The sequence below is a fragment of the Lagopus muta genome, chromosome 7 (genome assembly GCF_023343835.1).
Source record: "Lagopus muta isolate bLagMut1 chromosome 7, bLagMut1 primary, whole genome shotgun sequence".
Lineage (NCBI taxonomy): Eukaryota > Metazoa > Chordata > Aves > Galliformes > Phasianidae > Lagopus > Lagopus muta.
This window is the reverse complement of record NC_064439.1, coordinates 22,746,497-22,774,356: the sequence shown is the minus strand read 5'-3', so window position 1 is coordinate 22,774,356 and position 27,860 is coordinate 22,746,497. Positions and strand designations below refer to the sequence as shown.

At 43.9% G+C, this 27,860-nt stretch overlaps 1 protein-coding gene across 3 annotated transcripts in view; it reads left to right on the top strand.

Annotated features, from left to right (window-relative positions):
* Positions 1-12,636: 12,636 nt before the first annotated feature.
* The window catches only part of CDK6 (cyclin dependent kinase 6), a 131,481-nt gene continuing 116,257 nt past the window's right edge, over positions 12,637-27,860 (top strand). Inside the window, exons 1-2 of one of the 3 annotated variants that reach the window (XM_048950295.1) lie at positions 12,637-12,814; positions 14,348-14,819. In XM_048950295.1, coding sequence (XP_048806252.1) covers positions 14,587-14,819 — 233 coding nt within the window. In that variant the 5' untranslated portion in view covers positions 12,637-12,814; positions 14,348-14,586. Of the gene's footprint in view, positions 12,815-12,874; positions 12,929-13,345; positions 13,471-14,347; positions 14,820-27,860 lie in introns of those variants that run through there. The other 2 variants (XM_048950296.1, XM_048950298.1) reach the window with 2 other exon arrangements.

Below are 27,860 nucleotides of genomic sequence, written 5' to 3'. Positions count from 1 at the left end.
CCAGCCTCTCACCTCAGTTGGCTTCAGCAGCCCCATTCGTGGCAACCCAGCTACTCAGACCCATTTTCTCTGTCATATTCTCTGTGAATGCAGTTTTAATAGTTGAAGGCTTTCAGATTCTAGCACATGTCTCCAGTCGTACCACTTCCATGTGGAAAGCAGATAGTAAGTTGTTCAATGAGGGCTGATCTGAAAGTAATGCCTCCTACTTTATTACTCTTGCTCAAAATGCCAAATGCAGATTTCAGTGAGCATGACATGCAGGATCTTGTTCATTGTTAGTGAAAATGCATAGCTGATAGTGGTGACTATGCTGAAAAATAGTGTTTTGTGGCTGAGCATTTTCTCTGTGAAACAGTGTCCATGCACTCCTTGCATATGTTGTAGTTTCCATGGAAAAAAATAGGACAGGTTATTTGCAGGGCAAGCTATGTCTATTCTGGATGCCTGAGCTGGTGTGGATGTACTGTAGGAGTGGGGTTTACATTTTCTGTTGCTGAGTAGAATGCTAACTTCCCAGTAACTTTGTTCACTTTGAAACTCTAACTTTTCAGTTTCATTAAACAATAAACTCTGTCTTTCTCAAGAGCCACGTATATTTTTCTTTCTGACAAAACATAGAACAACTAAAAAAAAAAAAAAAAAAAGGGTTTCCAAATATCTGAAGTCCAGCACATGTGAAGATGAAAATGTTTAATGTCAGTAATTTTTTATGGCCTCCTCGTACTGCGGTGGACTTTCAGAGTAACCACTTCACAGTTCCATTTTAAGTTTGTGCACTGCTTATTAAATTGCAGCAAAAGACAGTTGTCTGCTTGATCTGATGTGTGCAGCACTGACAGCTCACTTTGCTGACTCAAATTTCTGGTTGTGTAGCTGATAAGCAACAACCGCAGTTACTGGTTTCATTCCTGCGTTTTTCAGTGTCGAGCCATTAGGTTAAAGACCTGATTCGTGTGCAGCTAGCCTGTTGCAGCACTCCTAAATTTCAATTTTTTAATTTGTTACTTGTTAGAGGGTTTTTTTGAGTGATGAAAAACAAAAATGTTGTTGATGGATAGTAAGTGAAAATAGTAATCCTCAGATCTCTTTCTTTCTGTACATGAATAAGTCTCCAACCCATTATGGAGGTACAAAACCTGACTTTGGAAACAGGAGCCTCAAGTTAGACATCTAAATAATAGATGTGTTTTATAAAATCCTTAGAGTCCTGAGCAGCCTCTGAGTTCCCAGCAGCTCCCCTGGAAGCTCATGCAAGCTGCTGGGTAGACATTTGAAAGCCAGGCCTCCCATTTGCATGCTTTTCTCCCTTGAACTTTAAATAGATTTTTTAGAGGAGCTGTCACAACCCATTCAAAAAGCTGTCGCTTTTGATGCATCCCTGTGTCTAGATTTCCAGCTAGCTCTGTGCTTCATCCCTTGTTATGGTTGCTCCTAGTTAAAACAACAAAAAATTTCAGATATCATAACTGTGCATTCAAATTGCCCTACTAATTAGCAGTTTGTTCAGTCCTCAAAGTTACTGAGCCTTTTTGGGAGGTGCAAGGGACACAAATCTTTCCATCCAGTACTGGGGAATTCAGCTCCTCACAGTGAGGGACTGCTCAGAGCAACATTCTGTGGCTGGCTGAATCCAAACTCTTTAAGAATGAACACTTTTACTCGTGTGCCCGTGTTTTTAAGTGTAAGAGCCTTTGATGTGCTCAAGTACCCTGTCTCTTCCTGCATACCTCAGAAAAAGGCTTTATTTGTCATTATACTGTAGTTTCTGATAGCTAGGGTTAATTTGTGTTTGGAGGATGAGAACACATTCCATATCTTAGAAAGCTAAGATATGCTGAGATATGCTACATGCTGAGAAATGTTAAATTTTTGAGTGATGTAAAGCATGGCAAGAAACATGTAATAAAAAAATCATGTCACCTGATCCCAACCACTATTACTGATTTTAGAAGAGCAAAGAAAAGGATTCTGATTTTCTGAGGAGACAGAACCTTGACAGAAGCAATTTTCTGTGGTGCCACATGACTTGTTTTCCTTTAGGCATGAGAAAGGGCAGTTACTATGCAGCACACTTGTATTTACCCACCACATGTTCACGCAATAAGAGAGTGCGAATCGCTATAAGATTCTTATCTTGGATTATCAGTCTCCAATAACAGTGTTATTGGTATTGGAAGCACCTAATTATACAATAAACACGAGAGCACCTTCAGTTTTTAACTGTGGCAATTTAGCTTGCTCTGAATGGCAGGTGTGACAGCAGAGCTGTTGCTTGCAGCCGTTGAGAGGTTTCAAGGACCGTGGAAGCCATACATAAGTAAACGTGTGCTTGGGAAGAAACCAGTTCAAATTCTACCTTCAGATAGACTTGTGAGATGCCTATTGTTCTGGATTGATCTTTTAAATGACTATCTTTATGGCTTTTGAACCATGTTACTATGAGACGTTCATATCTTGTGCTCGAGCTGCAGCCCCAGATACAGAAACCTGACTGACTGAATGCAGCACTCCGAAGCTTCAGCAGAGGGAGAGTGGGAGTTTTCAGAATGGTGATTACAAATCTGGACATCTGAATTCCTTGCCAGAAGCATTTTGATGCATTAGTATTTCCTGGAATCTGTCCGTATATAAGAATAAATCAAAACATTCAGTCATAGTGTTAACAGAGAGAGATTCACTTCTGAGCAGTGCCAAGGGTAGATTTTCTCAGTTATGACATGAAAACAGATCAGAGAAGCAGACAGAGAGACTTTGATAAGAGCTGTTCTTACACCAGTGATGGAAAGGCTGGGTGAAGTATGTCTCTTCTATTGCTTTCTGTTCTTGCTTCTGTTTTTTTATTGTTTTTTTTTCCCCCTAAGTTTTTTTTAAAATACATGCAGTAAATTTTGACGTGACCAAACTTTTGGGAAATCAAACAAATAATAGCTATGTTAGTTAGAGTTTGAAATGTCAGAAGTACAGGTAAGTCAGTCTGCAGTGAAAACCCACAGTAAGTCACTGGGCTCATTCTGACCATCCCAGTGGCAGGTCCTGTCCAGCCAGGAATCTGGGTTTACCTTCTGTGGGATTTGTGGCATAGAGAATGAGCAAAGGAAGGGAGAAGGCAGTGAGCGGTGCATACCCAGGTCCTGTCCTGACATGGAGCCCTGCAGCACTCCCAGCTCTCTCGGATTAGAAGGAGTCCCAGCATTCAGCACAATTTTGTTCATAATTCTGTCCTTTACATAGGTTACTTTGATAGTAAAGCCTACTCTATATTTCCATGGAAACTACGACAAAGAGCACAATGACACTATTGATAGAGCAAATTCTCCGCTACAAATCACTATTTTTCAATACAGTCACTGCCATTAGCAATGCACTTTCACCAGTGATGAACGAGAGCTGCATGCTGCACTCATCAAAAATCAGCACCAGTAGAGGTGATCTGCTGTCACTGATACCAGTGCTAAAATGCACCACCCATCACCTCCCTGTGCTCACATCCCACTGTTCGGCTTGCATAAACATTCACCAAGAGTCAATGAATGTCAGTGGGTGCCATTTTTTCTACATGGAGTAATTCAGTTCCACACCTTTACTTCATGTGCACTCCCATGTCAGATACTGTTCTGTCAGACCACCCTTCTACTGCCATCTGTCGCACAGCAACAAAGTATAATGGAATATTGGTGGGAAGGTTCAACCTATACTGCCTCTGACATCTGCCTCTGACATCACAGGCCAGAATCATAAAATAGAAGGCATTACTTTTGGAGCAGCTCTCATATTTCATCTGATTTCTACACGGTTATATTATTAAAAAAATATGCAGTTATGCAGTTCAAGCCTCAGGTAATTTTTTTGGCTTCTTAATGTCATCTCTTTATAATACTTCATGAGTTTTGTCAGTGCTGTTAGGTCTTGTTTGGGGCAAAATATTTGAGCTGTGTGTGTACACGCATGTGTGCCTGTGTACACCCACGCTTGGAAGGTGATGCAATTCCTATTAAAGCTTGGGGTAGTCTTAGCTAGGGAAAGATAAAGAAGGAGTTTCCTGATGGTCGTAAACATGGAGTGTTGTTCTGTGCAGGGCACTCTGCAGTCTTCAGCCCAAAGGTGAATATGGGCAATGGGCTCACAGAGCAGTGGTGACTCTGGCACACACTGATCCCCCCCTTGCAGGAGCAAGGCAAGAGACTTGAATGCGAGGTTTTTAACTTATAGTTTTTGGCATTGCACTGCTTCCTCTACTTTGAAAAAGTAATAGTAGGGCAGGGAACTGATAATGCCTCCTCTCCAAGGCATACGTTATTAAACGCTATCAGTGCACTACTGAGATCTTTGTTCCGATCCAGTGCAGCTGGAGGGCTTTTTAGACGTTGAGTTTTAAAGCCTGGTACTTGAAATCGTATGTAAAAATCAAGATTTTTACACACATCCTGGTGTCAGGGTCCACTTTTACTGCACATCACTTGCACCAGCCATGAACACTAAATGTTAATTTGCTAAACCAGTTTAAGGAAGGCAGACTGCATACCCAGAGCTGACCATCTCCTAACAGTGGTCGTATTGGCAGGGAATACTGGCAGTCATCCATTGCACATAATCTAGTGCATAATTATATTTGATAGAAGCTTTCTGGTATGTGTGGATAATGAACAGTTCGTGTATTTATGAACCTGGAATGTTCCTAAAATGAGTTACTGCATGCTCAACATCAGTTTCCCAAGTCTTTTTCATACTGTAGTATTGCATTACATTTACTAAACAGATTAAAACGTATTGCAGCCTTAAGGGATACATTATTCCTGTGGACAAGCAAGGGCATTTATGCAAGCAACATTGATTGGTTTTAGTAGGAGTTAGTTATGCATGTAAATCCATGCGCCGTGAGATCACACTGATCACTGGCAGAGGTGATTTCACCCTGAAAACATACCACAGTTAACCTGCAGAGTCTTACTTTCACTTCAAACAGTGAAGCAGTGGACAGCAATACTTTATAGCCCCTGTTATCTGCATGACTTCAGCATACATGGCACTTTATGCCTGCTGTAGAAACAATGAGGTCTGCACAAACATACAGCAGAATAAAATCAACGAAGTGGTGGCCGTGATTCACTAGCACTTTCTAGGCTATGTCATGGGCAATAGGAGGCTGTTTGCCAGACATCATGGCCTGTGCTTATGGCACAGAGTCAGATGAAGAATCTGCACAGCCTGCACTCTGTTCAACAGCTGTTCCATCAGCCTCAGTTATAACTGTATAGAGGTATGGCTGATACCCATCATGGCCTTATCTAGATTTAGTTTCTAGTTTAAAGAGTGTGGGTATTTTAGTTGTGTGGTTGCACTGACTTTGCATCACACTGGCAGCTCTGTGCTTGTCATCTATGACAGTTTGCACATGGGTGCCATCAGTGGGTGACACACAGAGGTAAAAAATGCTGGCTGGATTAATTTGATGTCATTCCTACCAGTTTCACATTGTTCTCAAAGTCTGTTCTTGTCTCAGCCTCCTAATCCATGGAGGTGTGTATAGCAGACCAAGTTTTCTCCTTTCCAAATTGCAGCTTCATATTCACGAGCTCGCTGGGAGGACACAGGTGGGTGTGTTGATGTGACACTGTAGCCATAGCATGATCCATGTCAAACACTGTTATTAAATGACAGAAAGCAGTCAGCTACAGGGCTTCCATGTGCTCAGGCTCTTCCAGAATACACAAAATGACTTCCTTATCCAAAGCATTACGCATTCTGGGAGAGCTGTTTTGATGCCAGTAAGTATGGCCATCTTTATCCTGAGTTGTTGTTTGTCATCATTAATACATACAGCTGAATGGGGACAGTCTCCCCATTCTCTGGAGCAGCATTTGATCATTCCCAAAAGATGTTTGCTTCTTGTGCTTACCTGACCCTGCTCTAGGATATTTGTACTTCAGGTTTACCTTTAGGAAGTGTAATTTAATATCTAACATAGATCAGTGCCATAAATTAGGCCAACTGGTTCTTGATCAAGAAACAGCACAGATCTGATAGAGCTGGAGAGATCCAGATAAGTCAGCCACTGACACAGCAGTAACTTTGTTATGTCTGAGCAATGCAACATGGCTTCCTAACAGAGCTGCTCCTCACCCCCATCAGCTGGCAGGTGTACCAGCAGGATGGGTTATACGGCACAGTACTTCTTGATGCTTTGGGGCAACACATTTCTTTCCTGCTCACAGCAGTTTTACACTTCTCATTTTTTCTATAGTCAAACATTGCATTATTTCTTTTTAATTCTTATTTATTTCTTTTGCTGACTGACAACAGAAGCTGTATGTGGCTCTGTTTTCATGTGATTTATCAGCTAAATGTTCACTGACTTACAGTGATACCATACTTAGAGTGTCCCCATCCCACACAACAGGCTTTCCTGCACACTGTTAAAAACATTTCATTTTTTACTAAGCAAAATATGCGATCTCTCTGCAGTGTGGCTGTACAGATGGCATATGCTGAGGTCTTGGTGGGCCGGTGATTTTCAGATCCAATCTGGGGAATTCCCAAGTGAAACTCGTGGAAGCTTTCTGGCCTCACCGGGTGAGAGCCACGGGAGCTGTAGGGTAGGCTGGGCTCTCTCTGAAAGATGAAAGGAAACCCACAATTGGAACAAATGTAAGAATTTGGACCCTGCATTATCTGCACTCAAAGTTTGCACCCTTTCCATGTAACACTAACAGAAGAAAAAATTATAAAATGTTGTATTAGTCACTGTTTCCAGCAGATAAGTTGAGTTTACTACGGGCCAGACCAGCAGAGTAAAGTACTGTTTTCTTTAGCCAACTTTTCTGATCATAGCTACATCTAAAGTAAGTAATATTGTGAGTCATTTTTTAAGAGTTGAATGGCAGAAGAAGTTTAGGGGTTTGATGTGTGAGTCAAACGGGGTTTTCTTTGGAAGCTTTAATGGACAATGTCAGTTTTCACAGCTAACGATCTAGCTCTCCTACACTGAATGCAAAGAGAGGTTAAAAGTATGAATATACAACGCGCATGAAGAAAGTAAGATGTGACCACACACTGAATATGTATGTACATAGATGTATATACACTTACTTATCTGAAGCAGATGGAAAAGCCAATGAAACAAAGAGAACAGAAAGGCATAGGGGAGTCTTATCCATGCCAAGTATCACTCTTAAGAAGCATAGAAGAGCACAATGCCATCCAGCAATGACTGCAACCTTGAGAAAACGCTTGGAAGAATCACTGCATCCCTCAGTCACTGGCTCTTGCCAGCTGCTGGGTGCCTCTGTGAGCCCCTTTCTGAAATATTAATCCTTAGGCCCAGCCAGCACCCCAGGCTCAGCACTGGGGCTGGGTGGAGGTATGCCAGCCAGGGCCGCAGATGGGAGATGGCAGTGGCTCCTGGAGCCGCGTGTATATGGCCATGGGGGAGCTGGCTGTGCCCATACTGGCCACCCACTACTTGCTGCCCACTGTCCCTCCTGCCAGGGATTTGGAGGCAGTGCTGATTCTGCATGGCCTGGCTGCCAGCTCCACAGCACCAAGAGTGCCACCAGCATCAGCCAGCTGCCAGTGTTCATCCTCCTCTGTGCTAGCCCACAGCACCAGGGCTCCATCTCCAGCTCTCAGTGCTCTGTTTTTTCTCACTGATCATAGAATCACAGAATATCCAGAGTTGGAACCCATAAGCATCATCAAGTCCAACTCCTGGCTCCACAAAGGACCACCCAAAAATCAGACCACATGTCTGAAAGCACTGTCCAGATGCTTCTTGAACTCTGGCAAGCTCAGTGCCATGATCACTGCTCTCGCAGGACATCTTTCCCTGTCTCCCTCCTTCCATTCCCCTGGCCCAGACCAACAGCTCTTCGGAACAGGGCTCCCCTGCAGTGGGATGCAGAGGGGGCAAAGCTAAACTTTCAAGGCACCCATGCAAACACACTGAGCTGTTTCTCTGATAAAAATACATATATATATATACATATATATATATATATATATACATATATATACATTTTGTGCTTGATCTCCCATTGCGTAATAATCTGAAGAGTCAACATTCTGAAGGAAGCTGATGAAGTTCCTCAGCTCTTATGTATGGAGCTGGGCAGGAACCTGCCTGCTGGATCTTGTAGGTGTGCTCCCAGGAAGATGCAGGTGTGGGGAAAGCGATGGTGCTGCAGTCTGGAGGCGGGCACTGCACGTGGCACCACTCTCAGCATTCCTGTGATGGGCAATTGCCAAATTGTGCACACATATGGGGAAACCTGTGTGTGCTGAAACGCCCAATGTTGTGTCACGGTACTGAAAAATAATAGTCCCAAGGTTTATGACTGTAGTAATGGAAAGATACAATTTGTAAAACATAATGTTATCTGCTATAAACAAAGGCTCTGATTGAAAGAAAAATAAGCCGAACAGTCATCAGGTAATTGGCTCAGATGCCTTCATCACTGCTAGCTCTACAGTGTTCACCAACAACTTACAGGGGTTAAATGGTAATGTTAATTCATTACTGATAATGAATTATTTTTCTGTAAATATTCGTGCTTTTGTCTTCTTGTTCAGCTATATAAGAGAGTACACATGGAAAGTATTTTAGCACGTAGTATTGGAATTAATTCACAGCATTCAATGGTATGACGTTCCTCATTATGCCCCCGCTTCATTAAAAGTAGTTTTGAGATATTGAGTATCCATTTATTGCTCTTTTTGACACATACAACACAGCTACTGAGAGCTGAAAATCGTCCTTGCCGAAGTTCACAAGGAGATGCAATGTCTGGAAGACGTTTTCAGAAATAATGCTCTGTGCAGTGCAAATCCCAACAGGTTTGTTTAGAAAACCTCTCTCAGCTCACTAAAGAGAACTTCTAAAAAGCGTTAATTTGTGCTGCTGCTGCTGCTTTGAAACAAATTCTGGCTTCTTCTAAATATTTATGTTCACAAGAACTGACTTATGTCCCTCCTATGATGGTTGCCCTCTCATCAGTGTAGGTTTTTTCATGAGGCTAAATATCTTTAAAAACAAACATTCATAATCATGCTATCTGAGACTAAAGACGCGAGCAAACAACCAAAACCCAGCAATAACCCATAACTAAAGTAACTCATTTTCCCAAAGCTGTACGAACATCTGTGCTCTGAAAGGCAACTTCAGAGCACAGTGAAGTACAGAAGTACCAGAGCGGTCGTGCGGTCCCTTCTGGTAAGCTCAGCATCAGAATCCCCAGCAGAACCTCTGCTCCTGAAATACAGATAGAACATACAGAGCAGAACAAAGCAGCATCTCATCCTTTCTGAAAGTCTTGAGCTATTCATCACATTTCTTGGTACTGCCACCACCAGCTTCTTTTCATCAACTGCTTTACAGTCATTCTGGTAATTGCCTGTTACCCATTTCCACACCACCGCATTATTCATTGTTTCCAGCAACTCCACAGACCCCGTTTTTATGCCTATGGATTATACACAGCACATAATGTAATTTCATCTTTGTTTCCACGTGGTTTAATCACAATTTAATTTCAATTCAGGTAACACATTAGGATTTTCCTGGGTTAGACGCAGTTCAGTAGAAGTTGTTTCTCTTTTTCCAGTGTTACATTAAAAACATTCAAATTAAAAACACTGGAATTGAACAAAGAAAGCAAAAGCTTATTTTCATAAAGAAAACAGGGATGAAGAGAGAAATCTCATTTCTTTCTCTTGAGATAAGCATTCCCAATATTTTGCCCAACACAAAACAAAGCCCTTTAGGTTGAAGTAACTTTAGAATGAGCAACTCATGTTATCCTGCCTTCAGTTCAAAACGTTTAATGAACTGCTTAAAACATGAATTTCTCAGCATGTATATAAACTGAGAAAAAAAGAATATATTCTCAGTTATAAATTAGAGCTTTATGAATTTCTCTATGGAAAAACCCCCTTTGCCATCACAATACAAAACGTGTGCTTACTCATTCCAATTCCAATGACAAAAGCAACATTGCTTTTAGGAAAGCAAAGCACAAAACATTTCTAAAACGTTGTTATGAAAGAGAAAACCTTTTATTCGAAGCACATTGTTTCAATGGTTTGTAATGTCTCTAAAATGTAGATTATTTCCGACTTCTTCTTGACTTTGAGCTTTAAAACCAATGTAATAGGTTTGATATTTTCTAAGAACCCTGACAGTTCATTTCTGTCATTTCAGCCTCTAAGACAAATTGTTTGTAATATCCATTTTGTTTCATGTTGGTATTTAGTTGTGTTTGGAAATTCCTTCCAAAATCCCCCAAGTCTCACATAAAGAAAACTGAGAAAATGGTTTGAGGTCAGTCTGAGGGTTTTCTGTGGCTCCTTTGAACCCCATCCTGCGGGACACAGAGGTGCATTACTGACCTTCAGATGGAAGGGAAGAGAAAGAACAGTGACAGCATTTTTTGAAAGAGCCTCTGAAAAAAAACCTTTGTATCACATCGCACCGAGTGTCCCACACTTCTGCGTTGGAAATTCATGTGGTTTGACTGAAGGAGTGCTGTCATCTCACAGCAATCTCTATTGGCTTCCCCACACAGCAATGCAGACGCAATGCTTCTAAAGGAGAGGACCACCACATGTGCTGCCCCTAATACAGGGAGGATATGGGGCAGAAAGCTGAGTTTGTATGAGCAGCAGTGGTAACAGAACTGCCAGCAGCACAGCTGGACCCAGGAGTGCCAAGGGCTGTGGCTCATCCCAAACAGGGCTGTACAGTCACCTCCCCAAGGGACACAGTCCCCATGCTCCCTTCTCACAGAAGAATTCAGTGAAGAAAACCAGAAATAGTGCTAAACAAGGAAACAGATGAGGTGCTGCCAGTACCTAGAACCCTGGAATGGGATGGGATTTTTCCCATCTTCGCTACTTTCACATGGAAAGGTTATGGTGTTTGCCATGAACTTCAGCATCCTTCTGACTAAACCACAGACTTCAGAAGTTGTTGCAGAATTTCTGTGCTTTTAAATAAAACACACCATGAGCACAAATGAAACTTGCAAAGCACACATGGTCAGTGGCAGACATCCGCATGGCACTCCCTGCCAGCTCACTGGGACCAGCTCCCCTCACACCAGGAGAAAGCAGAGTTGCCACCCTCACTACAGCCTGGGTGCTTCTGCTGAGCCTCATGGAACCAGGAAGGGCACAGGGAGCTGTGCTGAGTTCTGGAGCTCAGAGCACAAGCTTTGTTCAAACTGTAGGGTGTTATATGTGGTTGGTAGCGCTGCAAATCCAGATAGAGTAACTACGTGCTTCTCTCTGATCTGAATTCTTTTTGTTTATATAGTATTAGATTTATCTATATTTAAATATTTAGTTTCTGGAAATCATACAGTGTATGATGCCATACATACAGCACACATTCTGAGTTACAAACCCACTGAGTTAAATTACATTTCCCATTCAAAGGAGATCTGGATCCACTCTCTCCCAGTTCAACCCTGACAAGGGCTGCCCTTGGAGCCACCCCTGGGCCCTGCCATGGGCTGGAAGGCACAGAGCTGGCACTGAGGCACTCCATGTGTGCGCTGCCCCATGGAAATGGAGCAGATTGGCAAAGTTTTGCCTTTTTTTTTTTTTCTGTGGTGCATTTTAGTATGATTTGCAGGTGCCTTTCCCATAAGGAACATGCTCAGTTTGTGAGCTCTTTGCTGGGGGGAGGGGGTACTTCAGAAAAACGGAGTTTCTTGATGGTTCCCAAAAGCATCATGGATGGGTGCCTAATGAATAGAAACAGGAGGGGGAATGGGGGGGGAAAGGGGGGAGAAAAAAAAAAAAAAGAAATAAAAGAACAACCAAAAAAAGAAATAAAAGAAATAAAAGAAATAAAAGAAAAAAAAGAAAAAAGAAAAAAATAAAGAAAAAATAAAAAAAATAAAGAAAAAATAAAAAAATGAAAAAAAAAAGAGGGGGGAGAAGGAAAAAGGGGGAAAGGAGAAGAAAACGGGGGAGGGAGGAAAAATTAAAATGTGATTTTCTGGGGAGAAAAAAAAAAAAAAAAAAAGGTTATTTCCCAGGGAGGAAAAAGCCCAGCGCCCGGCATGGTGATTTCCAGCGCCCCGCATGCCGCGCTGCTCGGGGCGGCCGCACCGCACCGCACCGCACAGCGCCGGGACCCCCCGGGGCGTTCGGGCCGCGCCGCGCCGCGCCGCTCGCCGCGACCCTTGCGGTATGCGGGCGGCTTGGCAGGGGCAGATGAAGGATTTCATTGAGTGTGAAGACAGAGAGCAGAGACAGAAAGCAGAAGGAGGCGGCTGCAGCCTTTGTAGTCGGGGAGGAATGCGGAAATGTTGAAGCACTATGTCAAACTTTTTTGAAACGGGGTCAAGTCACATTCAGCCAGCGTGGGAAAGCAAGGGAAAAAAAAAAAAAAAAAAAGTTGAGGAGAGGGGAGGAAAAAAAAAAAAAGCAGCGAGCGCGCTGCCGCCGCCGCCGGGCTGAGCGGGGCCGGCGGAGCGGAGCGGGGCGGGCGGGCAGCGGGGCCGCTCCGGGGCGGGCTGCGGCCGCGGGGCTGCGGGCGCCTCGCAGCAGCGGCGGCGGCGGCGGCGCTCCCCGGGGGCCGCGATTTTCCTTTTCCCCGGGCGGCCGGGGGGGGGGGGGGGTGGGAGGCGCGGGCCGGGGCCGAGCGGGAGCTGCCTCCCGCGCCGAGGGGCAGCGGCGGGATGCGGGCCGGGGGCGGCCGGGCGGCGGAGCAGCTACCTGTGTGGCCCGGGCGGCCGGGACCTGCCGGAGACATCGCCATGTGAAGGGGCAGACCCCGGCCGGCTCTCCACCCCGCCTCGCTCAATGGGAGGTTTGTTTTAGGGAGGACTCACCCCCTCCCTCCCAACCCCCCCCCCCCACCCCCCAAGGGCTGAGGGTTATTTGGGGAGCCGCCGGCGGAGCGGGCGGCCGCGGCGCGCACCAGGTAACGCCGGGAACCCATGTGCGGCGAGCGGCCGCGGCCCCGAGCCCACGCGCGGCCGGACCGGGAGCAGCGCGGCGTGCGGGGGGCGGCGGGAGGGCCCTCCGAGGCCCCGAGCGGACGGCGGATCTCCGCATGCCCCCGCCGCGTGCGGGGCGGCGCGGTGCCGAGCGGGGGGCCCGGCTCCCCGCCGTCCCGGGGGAAGGCGGCCGGCGGCGGCGGCGGCGCGGCCGCGCGGGGCCAGGCCCGTCGCCCGCCGGAACGCGGCCACGCACACGCGCGACGCGCCGCCCGCCGCCGGGGGGCGCCCTTCCGCCGGGCGGGGCGTGGGGCTGCGTGCGGGGCGCGGGCAGGTGTCCCCGCGGCGGGGGGCAGCGGGGACGCGGCGCGGGGGGAGCGGGGCCGCCTCGGGGCGCTTCTCTCGCCGAGCTGGGAGGCGTGAGCGGCGGCCGTTGGGTGCCGTCAGGGGATCCCCGATGAGCTACCGGGAGCCTTCGTGCTAGCGCGGCGTGTAGGGGGCTGGAGCCCCCGAGGTCGCGGCGTCGGTGCGTTGATAATGAATGGGCGAGGAGGAAAAGAGAGGGCTGGCGTGCTGCTGTGAGCAGCGTTTGCTCGTGGCCGCGGCGTGGCTGTGGGGGTGAAGCTGGGCGCAGGGGGAAGTGCCTCGGCACCCGGCCCCACGCAGTGCATGGCAGAAGAGGCTCCGCAGCACGGCTTTCAATCAGCGTCCGTCCTGCTGCAGTCAGCTGGGCGCCACGCTGTGTCCTGCAGCCGCAGCTCTGCAGCTAGGGCCCATGCTCGATCATAAGGCTGCTAAGGGGCATGCGTCTTTGCTCTAGCAAACAGTGCTCAGAAACATCCTATTATCTTGTATGTATGTGTATATATATATATATGCACAGTTCTCTACGAGGCAGGAGCGTGCATTCTTGTATTCTTGCAATGCATAGTACAGGGTAGAGAAGCTCTAGGCTGGAGCCCCTCAGTGCTACCATTTGCACATGAGTGCTGGCTGTACAGCATGGGGGACTCCACCATGTGATGCCCAAGGAACCTTGGAACCCAAGGAACCTGCCATACTCTTCTGTCCCATGAGCGTAGAGATTCTGCTGTGTAATGGAGGACACCACCCACATCTCTCAGAGTCACTCTCGTCCCATTGCTCAGGAAAACCCCATTGCTTGGGGAAAGCCCATGCACGCGGTCGCTCTGGCTGTACTGCAGCCTGGGCACACTGCAGATTGTGTCAGCTGTGCAGCGATGCTGCCCGGCAGCCTCTGGTTCACATCTTCCTTTGCACATGCAGCTACCTGCTGTGTTAGCATCATTTTCTCAGTTTTAAGCCACGGCGAGTAACGCAGTGAAGTAGAGCACAATGGCACCATGTTCTAACTGCTCTCTCTTGCTTGGTCTCTCTTCCAGATTTAGCTGCCTTCACACGGACCATGCTCCCAAAGGCTGTATGATCATTTCTAGTGACTGCCAGTGGAGGCTCACTGGGGCCCGTGCAGCAGAGCAGGAGGCCGAGGGGTTCGTGCTGCCCCTCGGGCAGAGATACCGGCGTGTGGCCGACCCGCAGTGAGGTGCAGCTTCGGAAGCGATCAGAGACGAGAGCTGCCGTGAGGTGCTCCAGACCCGGGGGGAAGCAGAGCGGTGGCAGCATGGACAAGGACGGCACCAACCTGGCCGACCAGCAGTATGAGTGCGTGGCTGAGATCGGCGAGGGAGCCTACGGGAAGGTGTTCAAGGCCCGCGACCTGAAGAATGGTGGCCGCTTCGTGGCGCTGAAGCGGGTGCGGGTGCAGACCAGTGAGGAAGGCATGCCGCTGTCCACCATTCGGGAGGTGGCCGTCCTGAGGCACCTGGAGACCTTCGAGCACCCCAACGTGGTCAGGTGAGGAAGCGGGGCCTGCTCTGCGGCGCGTGCACCGGGCGAGCGGTTTGGCCATGGGGAGGGCCGGGCCACTGATGGGCTCTGTGGATAGAGAGAGAGCTCCTCTGTGCGCATGGAGTGTGGTTTGAGGTTTCGACAGGCTGCGGGGCTGTGCCAGAGCTCACCTCATCCCCGTGCTGCCTCCCACACACACAAACACCCATCTCCAGAGGCATAGGTGTGTGACATAGTGCTGGGGTGGATGGCAAGGAGCCCCATACACACCATTTCCTCAGGCGTGAGAGGGAATGAAAACCCAACAACTCCCTTTGTCCCAGGTATTAGCTCTGACAGCTGCTGCTGATTCTTAGCAGCTCTATTCATTACCCAGAGGTAATGGTTGTAGCGTTAGTGGGATGTGCATTCTACTTCTTTAGATGTTTTTATAAATGTTTGCAGATTATTACATTAAAGAGGAGGAGAAGCCTAAGACTGAGCTTTACAGGTCTCGTGACTGACTGCTGCTTGTTGGTAAATTCCCCAGGAGCTGCTGGTGGTGCTACCAAGGGTGCAGCAGAATGACTTCAGGCCTTGCTTTCAGCATGGCGGTGGTGCCACCAGGTTTCCTGGCTGTTGTGTTGGTAGCGTAAGCTCTGAGTGAATGAGCTTTGTTCTTGGGCAGGTTCCCCATGCTGAGACTGCCTCGTGAGCATCCTTATTTGAATGTCACGGACTTTAAAAAGTGTGCTTTGCTTTGAGATACTCGGCTGCATCATCTTGCTGATGACATTGCATCAATAGAAATACGTCCTGCTATTTGTATTATTTTACTCACACATTACATAGTAAAAGGGAAATATTCCATACTTCACTAGTGCCAAACCTCTGTGAGTCCTGGAGAAATAGAGATGCTGTGGTGACAGAGGTGGCTGTTAGACTGGCTTGTAGCTATGGTCACCATATTTGTCTTAGGGGCTGAGACGAGGGCTTTCATGGTAGTAAATGGAGCAGGACAGATAGGAAAGGGAATAATTAAAATATAAAAGTGAACAGCTAGAAATAAGTTAGTTTTCTTTCATCTCAAGGCAATGTAATAGAACAGTCTCATTTCTGAGCAAACTGAATAGGCAAAGAATGTTTGATGAAGTCCTAGTCATGGAGTGGGAAATGGTTGGAAGTCATAGGCCTCCTTGTTATATCTGAGCAATGGGATGCTGTCTGCAGCTCGCACTTTATCAGTACTGGTCAGGAAGATCCACTGTTTGCTCAATAACCAATATTCTGACGGGCACCTGGTAATGCCAGAGGCTTAGTGCAAAAACTGCAGAACTGGAGGCATGTTAGTGTGGGCAACATTTCGTATTTGGTCAATGAATCAGGTGGACTGATGCACCCAAAGACCTTTCTTGGCAATAGAAATAATTAAGAGTTCTTAAAATCTCTGAAATCCAGTCGACTAATATCAGAGACTAGATGTGGATTTAGATGCACAAGTTTAGATATTTATTTTGAAAATTGTAAGCTTTCTTTAGGAATGATTAAAAGAATGCTTCTGAACTTTGTTTTATCACTGAGATCTTTCCATATGACGTAAAAGATTTTTTGAAGTGCTCTCTAATCCAGAGATCAGAACGTAAGAGCAATTTCAAACGCTATCTCTTCTAAAACAAGATAAATGCTTTTTGGAAGTAACCTCTGTTGTGAAATGAGTGAGCGATGCAAATATCACATCAAATCCATCAGGTCTGAGTGAAGGCATGTGATCCATGAGTTGTTCGGTACAGACAGTCATTCTGTGAGTCAAAATTTAGACAAACTACCAAGAGTTGAGCTGTATTTGACCTGTGCTGCTGAGCAAGCGTGGTGATGGTACTCTGTATCAGCTGGTGGCGGCGGCAGAAGCCGCAAGCTGTGTCGCGTTGTGCTGAACTCAAGGGACAGGCTTGGGCCAGCCCAGCGAGCGCTGTAAGGAACTCAGCCCAGGGCTGTCCTGTCTGCATGAAGAGATGTTGAATGTGAAGAGCAGTTTGGGAAGGAGAATCCCTGGTACTTGCTTAGCAGAGAAGTAGCTGCATGGTTTTGCTGGTGAGTCTTGATGGAGGGCCAGCAATTGGCCTGCTGGGCATAGATTCTCGTCTTTAACATCCTGAGGAATGCTTGGTGCCAAAACTTGTTCCTAATGCTAATGCTTCTGATAACGGAGAACGTTCTCCATAAAGCAGAAATGACTGAATAGCATACAATAATTTTAAACAAAATGTTTTTCATATTTTTCCATGCTACTTCTTGCTAATTATGTGAGGCTTTGTTTTGTGTCCCTTCTATCCAAGTTTCCATCTTTGCACCATGCCGTGATGCGTTTCTACAGCACCGCTGCTTTTACTGCAGTAGGTAAATATTAGGTAAGAGCTAGTGGCAGGATAAGGCAAGAGGAGGTGCAGGGTGAGAAGTCTGATCTTCAGCAGAAAAATGGTGGTAGTGGAAGTCTCTGAACAGTTAGCTATAAAGGGATTAAGGCCTAGTGGACTGACCAAAACTTTCGTAAGACTAACAAAAATAGAATATTGAAACACGTGGGAAAAAACGCAGTAAAAAGGATGATTGCTTTGCCTTTAAAATATTGTCCTGATCACATTTGGCCTTGTAAAAAGCCGCCTGTCAGGGCACCTAACACTGTTCCACTTACCTTCATGGAGGGTAAATAACCAGCAAAAAATAGCCAGTTTTCAAGAGTAAATGGTAATGTGAATTGTTCTAAAGTGAGGAATGTTGTAGGCTATGAAATGTTCTTAGTAACAGGAGGATGATTGAGGTGCTCACCTTTCAGATAAAAGGTAATACTTTATTCAAGCTTTCCTGTATGTGGTAGTTAAATCTGGCTAAAATTGGTCCTGCACTTATGTAGCTTGGTGCTGTTCTCTTTGAGAAGAAATGAAATATATGTAGACAAAGGATGGGCCTTGCCAGGAATAAATGACATATTAGATTCAGGAAATTCCTGTGTGTAAAACTGGGAGTATTCCCTGCTGTAATATATCTGTAAATTTTTTTCCTGTGATTATATTGCTAAATTCAGCAATATATTGTGTTCATTTTATATCTCTCCTGCTGATAATCAGATGAATAATTTTCCCCTAATGTTAATTATCCGTCATACTGTGAATTTGCACCCTAGGAAGATGATATACAAGACAGAATACTGTAATTCTTGCAGTGCTTGATTTCTAACATGTATGTGTAGGTAAGTACATTTAACAGTTTGAATAGTGTTAAACCATAAGCAAATACAACAAACCTGCAAAGCTGTATTTCTTTGCTTCCTGGCTCTTTTTGATTTACTATTTCTAATAAGTCTTCCACTTAAAAGCGATCAAAATTATATGGAATGTAACCTATTATAATCTATTATAATCTTATCTGGTCTATTATGTTAAAGATAAGTGTCAGAAATCTAGCCGTTGAGGTTCATAATTACCATCTAATAAGGAACTTAAAATCTTATTTCTCTCCTTCCTGTTAAGAAAGGGTAATAGGTGGCGCAGGTAATTGACTTCTGTTCAACAGAGTGATCTGCCCTGCTGGAAGCATAACTCCATTCCTCAGATACGTTTTGTACTTTTTGGTACGTGGATAAATGTGTGGAAAACCCAATAATTACAAGTAAGGGGGCAATTATCCTGTATTCAGAGTTCAACATTACTTTACACACAGTGAAATTAAAATGACACTGTAGGTGTTGTGGTAACACAACACCATCATGGTGGTTTTTCCTAACATTTGCAATCCAGCGCTCTTATCTGTGGGGTTACACTTGAGAGCGCTGTGGAGCCTATCAGCTGCATCCCCTGGAGGACACCTGGCTGCCCCATCCCTCTGTGCCCAGCCACAAAGACCTGCACCTGACTGCTCAAAGCTCCCAGAAGTACACTCCAATGGCTTGGTCCTTAAAATTGTGTTATGCTAAGGCAGGAAGTATCCTTTTTGTAACAGCATCTTAAAATTCCCCATCTAACTCAATACAGAGAGCAGTCAGAATCTGAAATAAGTCACTAATATAAAGTAAAGCTTTTGGAAGGTAGTTTGAGCTTGCATTTTTTTTGCTTGTTCAGTTTGTCAAACTGAAGTCCTATTGTAACTTACAGTGGGAGAGGAGTTTCAAAATGCAGTACCTAGTTTTTTTTCTCTTTTCAGTTTGTGGCAATGCTGATATTGGCTGCTGTCTTTTTAACTGTGCTGTTAAGAAGCTTAAAGGGTGATGTTCTCAAAATCAGTGAGATGTTCCATCCTGTTAAGTGAAACATTTCTATTTTAGGGGGTGTTTCTCTCCAGTGAATTCTGCTTCCTTCCTTACTTCCTTTTTCTGCCAAGCTAATGTTAAACTTTTAGGGTATGACATCATTCCTACAGACCAGTGGCGTGCAATACAATTCATTTGCGTGTAGCACCACTCATACACAACTGACAGACTCCAGGAGTGGGTACTTTCCTGTTGCTAGGTATGGGGATTATCTTGTGTGTGAAAGAGTGAAATGAGATGTAGAGATGGGGTGAAGCAGAAGAAACTGAACTGGAAACTTCAAAATTGCCAAGTTTAAAGAATTAATGTGGCAGATTAGTCTCAACAGAGGTGGATGAGTAATGGGAAGGAAAAATTGAATGAGCCTCAGAGTCAGCTTTAGGCTAACACAAACAAGATGGTCTTCAAGGCAAAATGAGAAGATGGGAAATGCCTTGGTGAGAGGGAGGCACCTTCAGGCTGGGAAGCCCTCAGAGATGGCCCCTTTGCTGTCCTGCCACAGATGGGAGCCACCATGAAGGCACTGGAGAAGGGGCTGTGACTTGCACCAAAGGGCTTCGGTCTGCAGGAGAGCAAGGGGAGCGGTGTGGCTGGTTGTGAGAGGGGCTGGGCTGTAGGTTGGGTCTGGAGAAGTTTATTAAATTGGCCATTGTGAAATGGCTGGACATGAACTCTGGCCTCTCATCATCTGCTTGCAACGCTACTACAGTACACAGAAAAGGGAAAAATAAGTTATATTCTTTCTGTCCATATGCATTGTTAGTAGTGGATGTGATGATTTAGTGTGAATGCATGGTCTGCCAGATACAGGACAAGATAAGAATACGTCAGGAAGTAAGGATTGAATATGGAAGAGCCCTTTAAACCAGTTTCTGGAGTGAATACAAGCTTTCTTCAAGAAGTATTTTATCTTACTCTGAATCTAAACTTTTTATTAAAAATATGTTTCCATTCTTTGTGTGAGTAAACATTAGTCATTTTAGATCATGTACAGAGCTCCCTTCCTTCTCTAAATCTGTGGTCGGTTGTGTTCTTGCTGTTGTTGGAGGGATCTGCTTTTGCTAGGTGCTGCCCAGGATGAAAAGCAGCTCATATGGGCACAGCCCAGCCTGCTGCTGCCCCACAGCAGGCATCCTTCCCTTGGGTGCTGCAGTGGGATATCGGGTTCAGCATCAGCCACAACAGGCAACTGGGCTGCTTATTTGGATCTCAGATTTGCTTCGTGATCCCTCAGAGCACAAAGCAGAGGGTGCCAGCAGTGCGCTCTTCCCAGGTGGCTGAAGGAGAGCAGCTGTGACTTAGCAAGGTATGGAGAGAGTCACTCAGGTGCCTTCAGTGGGGTTTAAGCAGTTGTTTGAAGTTTAGTAGGTACGGACATACATTATCAAATGGAAAATATGCACTGGATATTCAGAAATTTTCCTAAATAGATTTCAGAGACAAAGCAGTGACTGGGACAATATACATACGAGCACGAATCATGGGTTTTACTCCATGTGTGTAATCTGTTTGTTCTCCATTTTTGCAGAATGACTGGATCCTTAATGAACTAACACATGATCATAAGACAACTGTGTCCTTATAAATTTGTAGCTAAGTTGCATTTTTTTTCCATCTCAAGACCATAATTTCTCCTTCTGAATCAGTTCTTCATGTATGTTTCATATATTCTAAAAAATATCTTAAATTGCAAGTGCATGATTATTAAGCTTGAAACTGTAAATCTGCTAATGAACAAACTGCTTTGGAATTTTCCAAGGGGTACAACGTAATGTGCTTTGACATTTTTATTTGGGAAACCTCTGTTTGGGAGGGGTTTGATGAGAAGATCATCAAAGAGTGGAAATGTGACGGTTGAGTTCTCTAACTTTCTAAATATCTTTTGCATACCAACTATTCTATTCGTGCTCCTATTTGTTGGTTTACCCATATGCTTAGAAAATTTACTCCATCCTTGGGAGGTGCTGGCAAGAAAATATTGCTCTAATCCTTTTAGAATCAGGTGATTGTGCTTTCTGGAGGCAGACTGAAGAAGATGCTATATAAGTAATAAGAAACTATTATGTGAGGCTTTGGATGCATTTCTAAGGTTGTAGAAGATGAATCTTTACGCTGTGAAGCATCTCATGTAGTTCTAGGACCAGATGGTGATTTCAGATACCTAAATAAAGGGTGTGCTTGAATATGCCAACTTGCTGATAGTGGTAGAGTTGCCTTAGGGTAGATTTCCCATGACACACCTAGAAAACAATTTACCAACTTAGCAAAACGTTGCATACTGTCCTGAAAGCATTTATTTGTAGGACCACTGATGCCACTCTGGCTTCTCATTAACAGGTAATTGACCTTCTCTTAGCAAGGCAAAATAAAAGTACCTCAGATATGAATTCATCTTTGCAGGAATTTCCCATGTTCACTGACAGAAAACTCGATTCTAACGCAGATGAATCATACAGAGTGAAACCTGTCAAGTTTGGGCTTTTGCAACATTAGTCAGCGCTAAATGTTGCATGTTGTGATAGAGACAGAGAAAGGAAGTGAGAAATAGGATGGAAAAGTCTATGTGCTGTTTTTTTTTCTCTCTCATGAAATTTTGGCTACGCATTTAATATCTGTTAGAGAGGTGGGCACGATGAGAAATAACCCAAGGTGTCTGTTGCTGTTTAACAGTTCTTGAGAATTCCCTTCTCCCTGAAATCAATTAATTATAAACTAGGAACTTCAGTACTTTGTTCACTGTTTCTCAAGAGAGCATATTTCTAGGAGCTTTCTGTGAGTGTAATGCCGAGCTGCACTGATGCTTTTGTTTCTCTTCATCTGTGGAGCCAGCGCTCTACTGTAAGGACAGAATTCTATCATTATTTTTTTTCACATTTGATGTGGTATTTTGCATACAGCTGCAGAGTAGACAGTTACCTTTGAAAGGAACATTTGGCTGGTTTAATTTGATTAGAGCAAACCACCTCAATCATTTCTGAACTAAGACCGTTTTCATTTTAACTTGGCAGTAGGAGCTGGGAATGTACTGGCAGCACTCAGATGTTTGGGGGAGCACCAGCTTGGATGCACAGCCAATGCTGAAATGAAACAACCCCAGAGGGCTCTGCCCACTCTGCCCCTTCCCTTGGAGCAGGGGGGCTGTGCAGCCAGTGAATACTGCACTGAACATACACCTATTATGGCAAGGAATGGTGAATGTTTCTACAAAAGATGGAAAATGCGTAACGGGCTAAATGCATAATCACATGTTTATTAACAAAGATTTGGTATTGAAAACATACAGAATGTGATTTTTTTTTTATTTACAAAAAAACTTCAAATGCTGTGGGAACAGTATTTTAGTAAATCTGTGGTAAAATCCAATATGCAAATAGAAATATGGTGAATTTCTGATAGCTTACTTGTATTAATTAATGGTACATGTTTGTAAGGTTCCCCCAGTCTGTCCTTCTGGTTTGGGTTTTCTACTCTTCTTCTTGTTATAAAAATACACTGAGATTTTTTTTTTATTTTTATTTTTGTGTGTGTGTTGCACATTAGAGATGAAATTAGATTCTTCAGGTTTACAATATTAGCTATAGTATGTGATTTTTGCTTTCCAGTCGGCCTCACTGGTGATCAGATCCTTTTCCTAGAAAAACCCTTGTGGCTGTGTAGAATCTCAGTGTGGTTCATAATAAATGATAGCCCTTCAATAAGTTATTGCTGGGTGGATGGCATTCTCCAGGAAAGAGGATTATAATCTTCAAGTGCTCTGATTTTGCAGTAATAGATCATCATATACAGAACATCTTAATCATAGAATCATTTGAAACTTACAGTTCAAGGAAGATTTTTATGATATTAGAATCACGGAATTGTAGAATTATAGAATGGTTAGAGTTGGAAGAGACCTCTGAGGGCCCTCCAGTCCATTTCCCCTGCAATGAACAGGGACACTGCAGCTAGATCAGGCTGCCCAGGGCCTGATCCCATCCTCTCCTTGAAAGTCTCCAGGGATGGGGCATCAACCTGTTCCAGTACCTCGCCACCCTCAATCTAAGATTTTTTCCTTATATTCAACCCAAATCTACCCTCTTTGAGCTTGAAGCCATTTCCCCTTGTTCTGTCACAACAGACCCTGCTAAAAAGTCTGTCCTCTTCTTTCCTGTAGCTCCCCTTTAGATACTGAAAGGCCGCTATGAGATCACCTAATGGCCAACTCTTCTCCAGGCTGAAGAGCACCAGCTCTCAGCCTGTCCTGAGAGATTCTTGTGTTATGCTCAAAAGAGCAAAGTATACAGTGAACTGGTGGTCTGCATGAGCAGACTAATGCTCAGCAGTGATGGGACAATTGCATCCACATCTTCCAGCTGATCAGAAATGCAGTTACAAATCTAAGGCTTGACATTCTGCAGGTGAAGCTGAAGTTCATGAAGCTGCAGTGATTTATACCAGCTCTGGTTGCTGAAATCATAAATTCCTCATATTAAGATGAACAAAAACATATTAGGACAAAGAGTTTGTGCAGAGGTGTCCCACCATGCATGCACACTGAGATGTTACCATTCAGATTTTACATGTCACAACTAGGCAGTTTACCAAAATGCTTTGAGATGTAAAACCAGTTGTTGCATTAGGAGGCTTTTCACTAGTATGGACTCAGAGTTTCTCTTGATCTATGTCACTCCTCCCAATTATGTTCCCTTGTAGCACTGCAGATAATTCCTCTTTACCCTTGTATGTACCTCTGAAATATTTGGTTGCTGTCTCAAGTGATTAATACAAGTTGTGCTCAGGCTGGAACTCCAGGTTATGTCACAAATGCAATCATTTAGGTGCTATGTACACCTCCTTACTTCAAGGGGGAACTCTTCCATATTACAGTTCTGCATCTGCTGTCCATTTGAATGAACATTTGTGTCTCACTTGTTATTCATCAGCATAGCACTGGAACAGTTAATTTGGATTTCCAGGTTTTTTCCAGAGTGCAGAAGTTAAACACTTGCGTTATTTTTCTCAGCTAGGAAATAGGTTATGAGTTGAATCTCATTTTGCTCATTTTATCTATCATCACACTTTGTTTGCGTTTGTCATCTTTATGACACAGAGGTTGAGCAGCATCTGCAATTTTAATTAGTGTGTTGTTTATCCTTAGATAACCTTCTAGATCACTAATGGAGATAGGCCTACCCACCAGTCTTTGCGGTTTCCTCTTAGACATCTCTAATCAGTTTGTTGCCTTACTGTTGTCTCCACTTTGTATAAACTGCTGAGCAACAACTTTTGATCGAAGCAATAATACTCATAGCAAGATGGGTTTGGATTGGTGCCTGTGGTCTGAAAATCAGTGTTAAAAGTCTCATTGGTGTGGCATGCTTGGAAGGGCCTGGGCAAGGCAGTGCTTCGTGAGAACTGAGCACCTGTATTTCTTCATTGTGCTGAATCCCTTTCATCACACTGCATTTGTCTTTGTAACTTCATTTGAAATAGGGAGAGGGTTAGCTGGCACTGCTTGTCTCTGTGCTGCCTGTTGTTCATGTTGTTTCTCTTCTTCAGAAATCTTTTTTTTAATTATTTTTTTTAAATCAGATTAAAACATCCATAACATTTCACAGTTAAGTGGAAGCAAAGCCTCATATGATAGTGAAAAGACACAAACTCCAAGAATTTGGAATTTAACTGCAGGACAGCTGATATAGCTCAGCAGAACAGCAGCGGGAATAGTTGAGAGTTGCACAGAAGAGTTAGGTAGCCCATCTGACTGAAAATTAAGGATAAAATCTAGACAGGTGAATGTCCCTTTAAAAGTCATTGTAATTATACTGCAATGTCCCAACCCAATAGGAGGATATTGTGATATCTATTAAAAAAAATGTACTTCAAACACTGCTTAGTTCTCAATAACTTGAAGTTGAGCATGGATGAGGCCGTATGCAGAAACAAATCTTAAGTCCTGTAGAGTAAAAGTAAGTGTTCTGCCATCCTCTAGTACCACTTTTCATAGTAAAGTGGGCAAACAGGACAAGGTTTAAAGGCAAGTCTCAGACACCTTCAGTGAAGCAGCTGTTCCTGGACAAGAGTACACTCTGCATTGTTGGAACTTCTGGTAGGTGGTTTAAAAATTCGTTAAGTCGAGACAGAAAGTCAATGGGGCCATAATAGTTAAATGTGGTATTCTGGGGAAAGAGATGTTTCCCAGACTTGCTGTAGTACCAATAGACTTCAGAAAAGAGAGAGTAAGTAACAGGAATTAAGCAAAAATAGAACTAGTGTGGGAAAAAAATGTATAGAAACGGCTGGATTTTACATGGCAGGTACTTAAACAGAGATCTGTAGCAGCACGTACTGTAAGGTAGGACATCTGCTTGCCCCAGTTATACTCTGTCCAGCCACTGAAAATTCTAGCTATGGCTTTGGACCTGTAGCCTCTCCTGGGTGCTAGTTGGATGCTTTAAGTATGCATATACCTCTTTGGTTCCCCCAAATCTCCAGAGTGCTGGATGATGTCAAAGGCAGGAACTAAGCTTTCTCAATTCCTTTCATGGCTCTGCTCCAGTATATCATGATGGAAGCACAGAAGGTAGACAGAGTGCATGTAAAAACTAAACCAACCAAACAACAACAACAACAACAGGAATGCAAGATAAGAATTCTGAGCAGACATCTAGCTCTAATCATTCAAATATGCATAGTAGTCCAACCTAGTCATGTGGATTCTCTCCATAGTGAGTGAGAATGTGTTTTCTGGTAGTAATTCATCTCACTCAGTATCCACGCTTGTCCTGGAGCAGCATGAATTGCCCCATGGGAACAACCATCCCTCCCCGTTCAATGCAGGGAGAGTTGAGGTGACTCCATCAGAGCAGACACCCAACAGGAGCCTGCAGACCCTCGGTGAGATACAGGCCAGCTTTATAAGTCTGAAGGAGGAAAGCAGAAAGCACTAGTACAGAAATTGAACGGCAGATCAGAGAAGTTCCAAAAGCAAATAGGAATACATTTGAGGAGTAAGGGAACACAAATCTAGCACTGAAATCAGAGGCTATTTGGACTGTCAGAAATTAGGAGAGAATGAAGAACTCAGTGTTACAGTGTATGCCTGGTATACGTATTGTTGATAAGGGTTTGCACAGGATGCTTTTTTATCAGTTAGCAAAAGCGATGTACTTCCAGTAGTAGAGGTTGGCTTTCTGTGAAATGTCCTGATTTCAGACAGCCTCCTTCTAGTTTGAACTTGGCATCAGAGAGCAAAGGGAACAGGTTGTAGCTGCAGCGGGTTGTCACTGCCTGCTCACCTTGCGCACAGCTCGAAGCTCCAGCAGAAGCCATTTTGGTCAAATGCTGTCAGTTAATCTTTTACAGGAGGAGGCACAGCTGTAGAGATGCATTGGAGTAACTCAGCCTACGAGAGGCTTATGGCATCTTTCTAAGACTTCTCAGATGTTTGTCTTTCTTATTTCTTCTCATTTCCCTTCTCTCTGCCCGCAGTGGTCTGCTGCAGGATTTGCCACAAAGCTGGCTAATTATCTCACTGCTGATAACGTTTTGATGTTACACAGTTTTTTTTCCTTCATAATAGTCTCAAATTCCTTTTGAGAAAATTGCATGATTGCACAATTGCAAATAGCTGAAGGATTCTGGCTTCTAACCCATGTTGCAGTTGACTTACCAAGTTCTGGATTCTTAGAAAGCAGTGATATTGTACCTTCATTTCTTGAAATAATTCTTCTGGAATTTTGAGTTTCTTTATTTGTTTTTTTTTTTTTTTTCCATAAGCTCAAAGCATGCCAGCCCACACTGCTAGGTAATAGTCTGCAAAATTAAAATCAACCTACTGCGTTAACAGATGGTGCTGCTATGTTTTTTACTGGGTGAAAATGCTTTATATCAAGTGTTTGTCAGAGCTGATTCTTCTATAACTCGAATCACAGGGCTTGAAAACAGAGTTTTTATTACTGAACTGCTAAGATAATGTAATTGTCTTATAAGCAAACTGTTCTATTAAGCTGTTTGAATATGTGTAATTATGTGTGTGTGTGTATGTGCAAAAGAAAAAGCAAGAACATTTCAAAATTTTACCGCATTTATGCCAGGAAACTCAGAACTATTAGTTTGTTACGTGAATGAGGATTTTTAGACATGTAGAACTGCAGTTAGTTTTAAATTTGAGCCTTAAAAGTGGCTGAATAGTTTTCTTTTTCACAGTTAAAAGAGAAAAATGGAAAGGGGATGAGGGCAAGCCAGACAAAGAATTATCACAAGATCTAATTGTTTTTAAAAAGTTGCATGACATCAAAACTTGGAACTAATGTGCAGTCTCACTTCTAAGCATAATAAAATAGTAGATTCTGGAAAGTGAAAATAAAAAATTATAAAGCCTGATGCGAGTGGCAAAGAGCCCAGGCAGTATCCAGAGAGTAAACATGTAATGGCTTAACCTAACTGGGGCACAGCCCACTCCAGCAAGCAGCGAGCAGGGGATGGCAGTATTGAAAAGCAGCAGAGCTCATTTTTGAAACAGATGGCTTTTTTCTTCTTATGCACACCAGAAATATATTTTTAAGGTTTTAGGGAATATTTTGGTGGTGGGATTATGTGTATCAATATTGACCCTCTTGTTATTTTTTAGAATCTTGTAAATTTGCGACCACTTTGATTGCTCATCTTTCAAGAATGAAAATACTGTCTTTAAATTGCTTTATTTACTCTATTCCAGAACTCATTCATCTCAGAAAATGTCCTTTATACAGAACTATTGCAATGTTATCTTTTCAGCTACGGAG